The sequence below is a fragment of the Pantherophis guttatus genome, chromosome 1 (assembly GCF_059756535.1).
Source record: "Pantherophis guttatus breed Tessera chromosome 1, ASM5975653v1, whole genome shotgun sequence".
NCBI lineage: Eukaryota > Metazoa > Chordata > Lepidosauria > Squamata > Colubridae > Pantherophis > Pantherophis guttatus.
In genome coordinates this window covers 127,806,623-127,819,332 of record NC_142063.1, presented here as the reverse complement: position 1 = coordinate 127,819,332, position 12,710 = coordinate 127,806,623, and the positions used below count along the sequence as shown (strand labels likewise).

The window sequence follows — 12,710 nt, the reverse complement described above, 5'->3', positions numbered from 1 at the left end:
CGGGGATGGCTTATTTTCAGGGAGGACTTATTTTGGGGGAGGGGCTTATTTTAGTGCAAGCGCTCAAAAGCCCGATTGGGCTTACTATCAGGGGATGTCTTATTTTCAGGAAAACATGGTAGTAAGGCTAAAAGTTGGGGGGGGGTGGTCACTATTCAAAGTCTAGGGCACATAGATGTCTTCGCCATATTAAAAGCCCTGCCTTGCTTGCTGAGCATTCCACAAGTCTTTCTCCTGACTGGTTGAAAGAGCAGCTGACAGAATCAGGCCTTTTGTGAGGTACAGTCTCAGTTGCTAGGATACCTAGAGCTGCAGTTAAACAAATGCCCCAGTCCTGACTTAATGCAAGGGCCCATCGTGAGTGGGAGCTGCGTGAAGATCCCGATTGAGCCTGGTGTGACTGTCCCAAAACAGCAGCTGGGCATTCTTCGCAAAGAGGCTGAGACGTCTCAGCCTCTGGTAATTGAGGAAAAGGAAGGAACTGGCCATCTGGATCAAATTCTTAACCTGTTTTGCTTCTCCCTGAAAGTAAAGGAACCTGTTGGACGCAAAGCCTATGGCAGGCATTGAGGAGGGATTTATTATTGGGGGACAGTATGCCGAGGTGGTGGAACAACTGCCAGGGTCTGGATAGGATTAAGGAAGACAGGTTGTTGAGAACGGGATAGAGCACCCGGAAAATATACATGTGCAAATGGGCAAATGGGTCGTACTAAGTAGGTACTGAAAAAAAAAATATTTCTGCAAAAATCACTTCAGCCATTTTGCACCATATTCTTTAGCCATATTGCACATATTCTTCATTTTCTTGAGTACCATCTTTCTTTTAGGTATCTTTAGGATGACTGTAGGGTTGGGTGATTGCTGCATGCAGTCACCCAAAATCATCATTCAGATTTTGTGGATTCCTGTTTTCCCAGTCACAAAACAAATCATAACATATATTTGGAAGTAGACAAGGTTTTCTATAGAAAGGAAGTAGCAACTGGCTTTTGCATTGTTCATAAAAGCAGAACATGCTCCCCTTTTCCCCGCTTTAAACCCAATTGTTAGTATCCTTCCTTGTAGGAAATATTGGGATAATCCACTCCTCATCATTTCAGCATCTGGAGAGTACAAGATCCATTCAAGAAGCTTTACGTCTTTTAGTTTAGAGGTACATTTGTCTGAGAACAGACTATTTTTTCAACAGGAACATAGCTGTCATGGAAATAACTGTATACCTTTTCCTTTTTAGTAAACCTGAAAGCACTGTCTCATATATTCATATAATCATTTCTGCATACCTACTTTTGATCCACATTCCTCTCCATAAAGCTGTTCCATCCAAGCAGCTGCAGCAAATCTCAAAAATGATTCCTCCTGTTTATTCTAGATCTTGTTGCAAGTCCACCTGTACAGCTTAAACAAAACTCCCACATTTTTCCTTTTGACATCTGCAGGAACTTCAATAGCCCTTTACATAATTGATTAATCTAAAATATTTTGAAAGGGGATTAAAATGTGACAAAGAAGATATTTCACAGTCTGTTTGTTGTCAAAAATAAACCATGGGATCAGTTCAGTGTCCCATGCAAAACTAGAAATTTTAATTAAATAAGCCATGAATATGCAATAGTTATATAAAACTGATTTTGGTTTAAGAATGCGTCTTCCCCAATATATATATAGAGTTCCTTTACTTGTAATATTTGTTCATTAAAGGGGGATGTTCAGCAAGTATAGTGTTTTGTGAATAGCTATTAAGGGTAGAAAAGATCTATCCTCCTTTATACCTAGTTGTAGTAATTCATGTTTTGCAAACCGGACTTTTCCAGTTATGGTTCTGTTTGTGTGTAATAGGTAGTTTGAGCCAGAATTTATTCTGATAAATTAAATCAAGCTAAAATGTAATCTATAGCTTTAATAGCAAGAACTGGGCTGTCCCTTAAAAGCGTATTTGGATTCATCAGTAATCTGCATTATAACAATATTCCATTAAAGTGTATATCAAACATGGAAATGATCTCTGTTGCTCTTAAACCTTCACAAGGATTCTGAAGATATAAGTTTGGCCTATGCAGATCATACACATATGCAAAGTCTTTCACAATCAGGATTCTGTACTTTGTAGATTTCTTAATAGTTGAGTTTTCTATATAAATAAGGTTTCCAAAATTGCTGTTTTTCCTAACAGGCACAATAATTATGCCACAGACAGATAAACAAGTATGTATTCCTCCAGAGCTTCCAGATTTGCTGAAGCAGTTTACAAAAGCTGCTATTCGAACTCAGCCTCCAGACCTGATTCAATGGTCTTCTGAGTAAGTTGAATGTTTTTGCCAACTTCAGTATCATGGTTATTTAAAAGTTACTCAAGCCTAAATTGTATCTGTTATAGTATCTTGTATGTCATTTTTATATGTCCTGCATTTATTATTCTCTCTCTCTCAATCTCCCTCTCCTACCCCCCTCACACACACAAAACACACACTATCATATATTGTACACTTCTAGAATCTAGATACTTACTTAGCATATACAGTACTATGCTGTAATTTTCAGATATACACTCCCTACTGCATCATACAATTTAACATTTGCTATGCATCATTAAGTCTTTAAATCAACAACATAATTTATAACATATAACAATTCAGACATTCGCATCCCCAAAGGGTACACTTACAATATCATCACAGATATTCTTTACATTTTTACTCGTAAACAAACTAAAGAGATATTTTAATACAGAATCATTTGCTATCCATGTATTTATTATCAAACATGTTTTACTTCTTTTTTCATTGTTTTTTTAATTCATTCAGCAACCAGCTTCCAACTAACTCATTGGTGTATAATATCACAATTTGTACAGAATAGTGTTTGAACGTGCTTGTGATAAAATTGGACTTTGGTTGTGCTTGTGGTACACACTAGGTAAAATATTCCAAAAACAGACCAATATTTTGTTTGTACTATTAGCAGGGAATGCTGAATGTTGCATAAGGCTGTTAACCTACTTATTCCTTTTTTATTGTTACATTTTAAAATGTGTTCTGAATTCTCTATGGAATTTAAAAAGAAGCTGAGTTGTATTACTTTTCTCAAAAAGCAAAAAAGAAATAATAGCTCAAATTATTTGGAACTTATAAAAATCAGTTATGAATATATTTATTTGAGTATCAGTTATATTCATGTCAGTTTATTCGAGTATACAGTACTGGGGATTAGGGCTTTATAAGGCAACAAAAATTCTGATACAAGCCATTTATATTCCAGACTTTTCTTCCTAAAATTATTTTACTATGCTGAAAATCTCATGGGCAGCCTGAGTGTCTCTTGAAAAATGTCCTCACAAGATTGTGGTAGAGAAGCACCTATATGATACAAGGGGTTGCTACTGGAAAGAAACATATTTTCCTCCCCCTGCTTTACTCAATAAATACAGAGAAGCCTCAAGTTTTTGAATATTGCCATTTGCATTTTTGGAAGTGCCTTTCCATATTTTCAGATATATTTGTTAACATGATGATTCCTGCATCATGTAAAAAACATCTTTAAAGAGAAAATCTTGATTGGAAAAGATAAAACAAGGCAGAACTCATGCTTCTGTCTCCCAATGCCACCATTCCAATCCAAATCTCTCACATTTCTACATAATGTAACTTTGGAAGAAAATAACAATCCAGGAGATTTTACAGCGCACACCATACTTTTGCGGGGGTGGGGGGTTCCCTCAATTTCAGTGACCTTTATTTTGTAGTGTTTTATCACCAGTAATTTTAATGTTTTTTCATATAATTCAATTTTCTTGAAGTACTTGATCTCTTCTACATTATTGGGTGCATTTATAATGTACAAATAATCCTTCGTGTCTTTTATCACATTATTATCCATAGCAGCATCAATACTTTCAGACCATGTTCTTTTGTTAAAATATGTACTGTTTATATTCACAATTTGTAAGTCACCAATCAAACTTCACTGAGATTTTTTTTTATTATAGCAAAATAAACAATCTTCACACTAAGAAACACAAAAACTAGCATGTCGAACCTGATGCAAAAGATTTGAAATAAAAATAATAATTTTAATGTCAACTTAATTACAAATAAGTGGAAGCTTTTGTGTGTCTAAGCAACTAATCAGACAATGTCTCACACATATTTATGCTAAGAGCTGTTGATAAAAGGAAAACACCTATTTTGTCTTTGTGTCCAGTTATTTTAATGCCATGGCCCGTGGAGAGGCTCCTCCTGTAAGAGAACGAACAGATCGAGTGCCTTTATCAAATTATGCAGAGCTTACTCCAGAGCTCTTGAAGGTCTTACACCAGAGAGTAAGAAATATCTACTTTCCATTTAGGGGCAAGAACATAAGATATTTGAGTGTTTGTGTGTACATGCGTCCAATTACTTTGTGTCTTTTGTTTTTGTTTTTTTAATGAATTTGATTCACCTGCTTTAAAATTAATTTTAGGTGCATTGCCTTTCTTATATACATAGCAATAGCAATAGCACCTCTATTTATATACCTCTTTACAGTGTTTTACAGCCCTCTCTAAGCGGTTTACAGAGTCAACCTATTGCCCCCAACAATCTGGGTCCTCATTGTACCCACCTCGGAAGGCTGGAAAGCTGAGTCAGCCTTGAGCCTGAGGAGATTTGAATTGCCAAACTGCTAGTAGTCGGCAGTCAGCAGAAGTAGCCTGCAGTACTGCACTCTAACCACTGAGCCACCAAGGCTCTTACATACTACGTAATATAGAAGAAGTTCTGAAACCATTGCCAAAGGATTAAATAATAGTTCATATTTTAAATATTATTTTAAAAATTTCACAGAGTTCATTAACATTTGTTTAATATCATCTTGTGCAGCTTTTAATATACAGTACAGAAAGAAATTCTTTTTGCAATTTCCAATTTTGAAAAAGGAAATACATATGAGAACTCACCAAAATTATATAACAACTTCATAGGGGTTAGCAGCTGATATATAAAACTTGATTATAAGTACCTGAAAGAAATGTAGGAAGGCAGCATTCTAATGTTCTGGGCATCACATGGGTAGATTCAAAGATCAGTACAGATGATCTGTACCAGGGGTGGGTTGTACATATCTTTACTACCGGTTCGCAATGTGGCCGTGCTCACACCCATGCTTCGCTTGCTCAAATGCAAGTCATCACTTCCTGATGACATTGGGGTCGGTGGGCGGAGCTTCCCGCCAGTTTTACTACCGGTTCTTGTGAACCAATCCAAACCGGGGGGAACCCACCACTGATCTGTACTCATTTACAGTTTGGGATTGATTTGGATCACACATATATGTGATAAAAGAAAAAAAAACCCTGTTAGATGAGACAATGAATCTGGAAATGTTGACCTCAATACATGCAACCAATATAATTTTTAACTTATTTTTACATTGAATCATAAATAATTCTAGCAATTGTATGAGAAGTTATAAGTGCAGGTAGTCCTTGACTTACAACAGTTCATTTAGTGATCATTCAAAGTTACAATAGCACCGAAAAAAGTGACTTACGACCGTTTTCACATGTACATTACCATTGCAGCATCCCTGTGGTCATGTGATCAAGTCAGATGCTTGGCAACTACCTCATATTTCTGACAGTTGCAGTCTCTTGGGGTTATGTGATCACCTTTGACAATCTTCTGACAAACAGAGTCAATGGGGAAGCCAGATTAATTTAATAGCCACTTTACTAATTTAAGAACTGCAGTGGTTCAATTAATAGCCATGGCAGGAAAAGTTGTAAAATGGGGCAAAACTCACTTAAAAAATGTTTCACTTAGCAAGAGAAATTTTGGGCTCAATTGTGGTCGTACATTGAGGACTAACTGTACAATAAAACCTAATGGATTCTCAGGTAGTGAATTTTAGATGCAATAGACAAAATTTCTGTTTGGACATCTCATCTGAAATAATGGATATCGCATTCAAAGTAGTCCAGTGAGGACATTAATTTTACCTTAATTTTATGACATCTGCAGCTACTTAAATCATTTACAGAAGTTTATACCACTTTCATAATGATATCATCACAAAAATTGTGTAACCAGATGCAAATCACATTCTTGGGAAATAATGGACATTTGGGAATACCAGACATCTTCTACATCCAACTAATCCATTTAAAGTTTTGCTGGACTTCATCTATACTCACTCATCTGACTGCCTGAACGTTGTTCTTTTTGTAGATATTTCTGGAACAAGGAATTTGTTCCCTTTACACATATTTTGGGAGAGAAAAGAGAAATAATGCCTGAAGCATTTTGTGTATATCTATGGCCTCCTGGTTTCTAAATCCTATGCTAATGTGCATGTATCAATCTGTTTACTATTTGGTTAATTTGGTTAATTTCTTCTTGGAGGTTGTAGATAGCTTTCAGAGTGGACAATTCATTCAAAATCCCAATGTTCAGTCATAAAGGTCCTTCCTAGAAAACTATGTAGTGCATGTGTATCACTATAGCATGTGGAAACGCATATGATTCATCCTGAACAAATCTGGAACTTTTTAAAATTCTGGAAGGTTTGCAAGGCTGGGAGATGAACTTATGTATTTATTTGCTACAATACATAATTGAAGGCTGTGATTCTTATTGAAAACTACCACTGTTGCTTGATATTTTACCAAAAATATACACCCAAAATTAAAACCAGCATTGTTAGTAATAATTACACATATAATTAAAAAGTAAAAGCTGGTTTTAAAAAACAAGATTTTAAACCAAAGAAATGTGTCTCCGAAAGAACTGGGATTTTCCAAGTTTATTTATTTTATTTATTTATTGGAATTTGTCAAACAAAAATGAGAACAAGAACGAGACAATAAAAATACAATGACAGAGACAATAGGCACATTAGTGCACTTATGCACCCCCCCCACTACTGACCAGTTAAATATGAAGTAAGGTCCATGGAAGTCAATTTGTGAAATGAGTTCAGAGCCACTGTAGGAAAATTCTCCTTAGGATGTTTTCTGTGAATAAGGGAGGAGCCTCCTAAAACAAATGTTCTCCCAAGTCTTTTGAACCTGAAACCTATAAGATTTAAAGATAATAAACAGCATATACTTTGCCCTTGTCCCAAAATCTGTTGTAATATTTTTAGCATTGATATAATGCCGTCTTTGTAATTCTCCCAAAGACCAACTTGAGAGCAATATCAATTCCAATTTTTACCAGCTCCAGCTCCATGTAAAGAATACTACAATAGTTAATTTTCAAGCTAGCAACATGAGGATCACCATTCTAAAGTCATTTTCTTTTCAGAAGGGATATGGTTGTTATTTCGACCACAGCTGATCAAAAATCCCTGGGCTGTTGCTTCTATCTGAGAAACCAAAGATGCAAATTCAAAAGTGCTTCCATCCTGTCTACTTATTCCTTAGAAGAAAACATGGCACCATTCAAAACAGGGACATCTCCTCTCAGTATCATATTTCATTTTTCTTCTTGTTTTTGGTACATACATTGAAATCCATGCCCCAGCAAAAGAGAGGGTCTAGGAGGTATATCTCAAATGCTGAAATAGCTTTTGAGATCATACCTCAATTGATTCGTTTCATTTCGTTGGATGAAAAGTACTGATCCCTCTGCTTATTTTCAATTTGGGGCCATATTCTGAATGGGCTCTCCTCCAGGCATGGGTGTCAATGAAGCTAAGTCTTGACAAAGAAATGAGATACATTATGACTTAGTACATTATGTGGCGACCACTCTCATTTTGCGCATTATGGTATTTCGGTCCCATTCTTTGCTTCAAAACAGTAATAAGACAATTGCAAAAGTGATCAATGGTTACACATACATCCCAATTTCCTTAACAATACCTCAGTTCTGCTATTCTTACAATGCATTTTGAAAACCTTAAGAAATGCTTGCAACTATAAACCCACATTAATTTCTTCACTTACAATGGCTGTTATTTCTTTTCAGGTGGGTGGGAGGCTAATCATCCATGTTGATGAACTAGCTCAGATGTGGAAGGTGCTGAATCTCCCTACAGATTTATTTGAAAGTATCATGAATGTTGGACGTTTTACTGAAGAAATTGAATGGCTCAAGTTTTTAGCTCTGGCCTGTAGCTCTCTTGGAGTTGTAAGCTTATTTTTTTTAGTTGTTTCCTTTTCTTTTGATGTCTAGCATGTTTGCAGTATTTAAATTTTCGGTAGGTGATTTGACTGTTCTTTATAGTGTAACAAATCATACATCATTAAGATTTTTAAACACTCTTTCCTGAAACTGCTTGTCCAATATTACTTAGCATTTTAGATTTAGTCAATAGTCAGGACACTTTAGAAGAGTCATGTTAATCTATAGAAACCAAAAAATCAAAATGATTTTCTGATTAACACATCTTATTAACAAACATTTACTTTAGTGAGCTACAGCTCACTGCACCAGCTGCATGGAATGGCTAAACAGATGTAGGATTTAAATTAAGATGAGGGGAGTGAGTGGAAGATAGGTTGTTTTTGCAGATGTATGTGACATGTGAGACAGTTTACAAATATCTCCCCATCATCTTATCCTGATTTAAATTCTAAAGTCATTCCATGAATCTAATGAAGTAAACTTTCGTCAAGAAAGCTTATGCCTTTTAATAACATTTGTTAATCTGAAAAAATTCTGACCAAAATCAGGAGGGGATAATAACCTAGTCTGGAAAAAAAATGAAATCAGACCTCCCTTGGTGAGGTTATTCAGATTGCCCAGAGCTTCTTCTATCAAGATTCTCAATTTTAATAAGAATTTGGTACTGAAGATCTGTTGTAAATATGAAAAATCTTAGAAGCTATACGAATTTCCAAACCTCATTTATAGTGAATTAATTGTGAATTTTGTGTGTGGGTGTGCATATTAATATAAAGATATTTAAAATTAAATTGCATCCCTGAGCTTCCTATGATGGTATCTATTAGTTTCTCCCAATCATTTTTTTACCTGTATCTTGTTTACACAACACTGTCCTTTATTTTCACAATAACGCTGTTAACAGAATCCCTAACTCATTTTGCTGGCATATTTGGATCATGGTGTTGGATCTCTTTGGCGGTATTAGAGGAGATGGGCAGGCAGGGGATTGGATACTTGGAAATGCATACTTGCCATTTCACTATGGTGGATGTAGCCAACCAGAAAAAAACCAAAAACAAATGAAAAGCACCAAGGAAATATCTAATGCCAAAAGCTTCATAATTATACACTCCATTCTAGCCCTGCCTAACCTATCACAGAATTTTGAATTCCCAAGGTATTTTTTAAAGGATAGTTGAGTTACACATGTGATGACTACTCGCTCAGTTACTAATACTAATAAACGTCATATCCTTTCTCTTTTTGAAAACAGACTATTGCAAAAACTCTGAAGATAATATGCGAAGTTTTATCTAACGAGAATGAAAGTGGTCCAGCTCGTATACCTTTCAGTACTTTCCAGTTTCTCTACACTTACATTGCGGAAGTGGATGGAGAAATCTCCGCATCTCATGTCAGTCGAATGCTGAATTATATTGAACAAGAGATGTAAGTAATACTGATACATAAGGTAAATGTCAAAGAGATGTAGCTTATGTTAGCAATAGCAGCCAACCAACATAAATGTGCAGTAGATGGAATAGGTTTCAGGAGAGTACATATAGCTAAGTTATATAGCAAATTCATTTACAGGCTTGTACATAGAAATTTCACACATTGATTTGACTAATGTTAAGTAGGTTCACAAATTCTTCCTGAAATCCTATTTCATTTATTTAAATAGGAAATAACTGTATAGACCAGTGCCCTCCAACCTTTTGGGCACAGGGACTAGGATTGAAGGGGGTATGATTTTGTGCACTGCCTGCGTCCCACAGATGGGGCTTTGCTTGCTTGTGAGGCCCAGTTTCTGGCATGCCGTGCCCCGGTGCTGGTCCATGGCCTGGGGGTTGGCAACCCCTGGTATAGACTACTTCTTCTAACTGAGGTGCAGATCCATTTTTGAATGTTACTCAATAACTTGGGGAACTCTGAGCAAATCTTTTACCCCACATTTAATGCATTGGTATTCAGTGTTGGTTTTCAGCTACGCTTGTCAACTAGTGCCAATCCAATTAACTTTTCCTCTAACTTTCAAATTTGCTCCAAAGGTTTGGAGGACTTCCCCATAACAGGAGGAGGGCATGGAAGGAGAGAGGAAATAAAGGGCCCAGGGAAAGTGAGGCCCCATTCTGTAAGCAAGAGTTAGAATGAACAGTCATCTGCAATGCAAGCAAGAATTCTATCATTACACTTTCTAAAACTGTTTTTGAACTTTTTAAATCTGGCTTGATACACAACAATGATGTTATCTAGACAGGTCTCAGTTTAGGAGATGATAGAGAGATATAGAATTTGCTACTGCTTGTCTACAGCTAAAGAGTCAAATATTCTTAGATGACCTATGCTTAATGTAGTTATAAAATCAGTGTCCTGATACTAAATTTAATTACCTTGCTAGTTCCTAAGAAATTTTACAAAATCCCTTCCAACAATCCATAGCCCAAAAAATATGGGTATGTATTTAAGAACTCATAATCAGAAACTAAGAGAGAGGAATAGAGAGGAGATGGTTTCCACGCAGATTATCATGAAGTTTATATGGTTGTAATTTAAAGAAAAATAGGGGAAGCGAAGACTTAGAGGATGCCAAAGACTGATCAGGGCAAAACCTACCTTGATTATCATTTCTGCCTGATTTAAAATAAAAAACAAAAAACCTGGAATCAAAACAGTACAGAAAGAACAAGGATGTTGCTACAACTTTATGTCAGAAACATTTAGAGTGTGTGTTTCATAAGCAAGAGTACTACTAAGCCATTTTTTCCCCATGTTTCCCATACAGCATCGGGCCAGACGGCTTGATCAAGGTGACTGATTTTACCCAGAATCCTCGAGTCAGGCTGGAGTAGATTCTCAGTACATCATACACTATCAATGTTAGATGGAGGAAGAAACAGAGAATAGAATGACTTAAACAAATAGGCCAACCTCTCAGTCACTTTTTCCCTTTGTGTCTGTTAATAAACAGTTTGGTAAAGCAACCACTAAGAAAGATGAAAACATAGATTGAGAAGGTGCCAGTAAAATACAGTACAGTCTATTGTTAATTTTATAGTGTTTTGATATACACGCGTCCACCCAAATAAATATCACAGACTACCAAAGAGTATAAACCTATTGAATATATTTGAGGTCCATCCTTCTCCCCTCTTTTTGCATTTCAAATTATCTGGCATTGCCATGCAAACATGTTGGGAATTTCAAAACTTTTATTTACAGAAGAATATTAGGATTTTTCCCAAGATGTCTACAATTATAGAAAGAAAAGAGTAAACTTGGGATCAGACAGTAAGCTTGTTTTTCTAATACTTCTAAGTGACTATTCTATTATCATTTATCCAAATATAATGGTTTAAAAGTTCCTTAAATTTAAAGCTTTTTATGGGCTCTCTCCATTTATCAGCATTTTGTGAGCATATTATTTTATTTAAAACATTTATATAGCTACTCATTTTATAGTTAACTCTGGGCAGTTTTATAGAAATGATTGTATTGGTTTTCCCTATTTTTATGTACTGTGAAACAATAGCATATAAATAGTGCTGCAATTGTTTTCCACAGTAAATCCGTTTAACCGATAAAACAACTTCTGATGATTTCATGCCAAACTAGAGAAGCTAGAGAAGAAAAAGTAATCCTTCTAAATGCTCTGCTTGAATCACAAATTCTCAAGAAAATTAGAATGGATTTGACATACTGTACTGTGTTTGTAACCATGTCTATGGATGAATATATCGTATGAATTCAGTAATTTTTAAACCACAGTTAAACAATGGTGAACAAAGTATAGGTTGAATATTTCATTCCCACAGCTTTTTTTTCTATAGTACATCTTTTACAAATTGGCTATGTAAGGGGCAAATGAATACAGGTAGTGCTCGACTTACGACCACAATTGCACCCAAAATTTAAGTGAGACATTCGTTATGTGAGTTTCGCCCTCTTTTATGACCTTTCTTACCATAGTTAAGTGAATCATTGCAGTTGTTAAATTAATCAGTTGTTAAGCGAACTGGCTTCCCCATTTACTTTGCTTGTCAGAAGGTCGCAAAAGGAGATCACATGACCCTGGGACACTGCAACCATCATAAACATGAGTCAGTTGCCAAGCATCCAAATTTTGATCACATGACCATGGGGATGATGCAACAGTCATAAGTGTGAAAAATTGTCATAAGTTACTTTTTCAGTGCCGCTGTAATCTTGAACAGTCACTAAATGAACTGTTGTAAAGTTGAGGACTACCTGTAATCAGCTGAAAATGAAGAGATTGGACAGTTTTTCCCCTAGGTCCTAGGAAAGCAGAATTATAGGTCTATTAGCTTTTGGTGAACAGATGAGTTTTAAACCTTGCCCTCTGAGGAATGATACCTGAGTCTTGCTTAATAAACAATGGCACTGAAAGCTGATATAACCTAGTAATATAGCCTGGCCACATTAGGTATATCATTTGGTGTGTCACCATCATGCTATTTTAAGCAAGTGTTTTCCTTCATAATAAAGTGACAATAACAATGATAATGTTTCTACAGGTGAGAATGGTACCATCTTAGATCTTAACCTGGAAATACTGGGTTTGTTCCCAAGTTATCTATTGTAATAATGCCCAATTTTTCT

General features: G+C 35.8%; 1 protein-coding gene across 3 annotated transcripts; it reads left to right on the top strand.

Annotated features, from left to right (window-relative positions):
* Positions 1–304: 304 nt before the first annotated feature.
* Positions 305–11,074, top strand: LOC117668924 (ropporin-1). Of its 3 annotated transcripts, XM_060687915.2 has the most exons (7): positions 322–459; positions 1,069–1,156; positions 2,177–2,303; positions 4,204–4,321; positions 7,950–8,111; positions 9,364–9,539; positions 10,876–11,074. In XM_060687915.2, exons 3-7 carry the CDS (start codon positions 2,188–2,190, stop codon positions 10,940–10,942), a joined length of 639 nt encoding a protein of 212 aa, XP_060543898.1. In that variant the 5' UTR covers positions 322–459; positions 1,069–1,156; positions 2,177–2,187; the 3' UTR covers positions 10,943–11,074. The 3 variants fall into 3 exon arrangements, with proteins under 3 accessions (XP_034278868.1, XP_034278876.1, XP_060543898.1); XM_034422977.3 differs by lacking the exon at positions 1,069–1,156 and having other exon boundaries at positions 305–459; XM_034422985.3 differs by lacking the exon at positions 1,069–1,156 and having other exon boundaries at positions 314–528.
* Positions 11,075–12,710: the final 1,636 nt, after the last annotated feature.

Excerpts from the sequence above, each read along its gene's own strand:
- LOC117668924 (XM_034422977.3), top strand. The coding sequence starts at position 2,188 with ATGCCACAGACAGATAAACAAGTATGTATTCCTCCAGAGCTTCCAGAT. Across the intron at positions 4,322-7,949 it reads TGAAGGTCTTACACCAGAGA|GTGGGTGGGAGGCTAATCAT; the intron begins GTAAGAAATATC and ends ATTTCTTTTCAG. Across the intron at positions 9,540-10,875 it reads AATTATATTGAACAAGAGAT|CATCGGGCCAGACGGCTTGA; the intron begins GTAAGTAATACT and ends TTTCCCATACAG.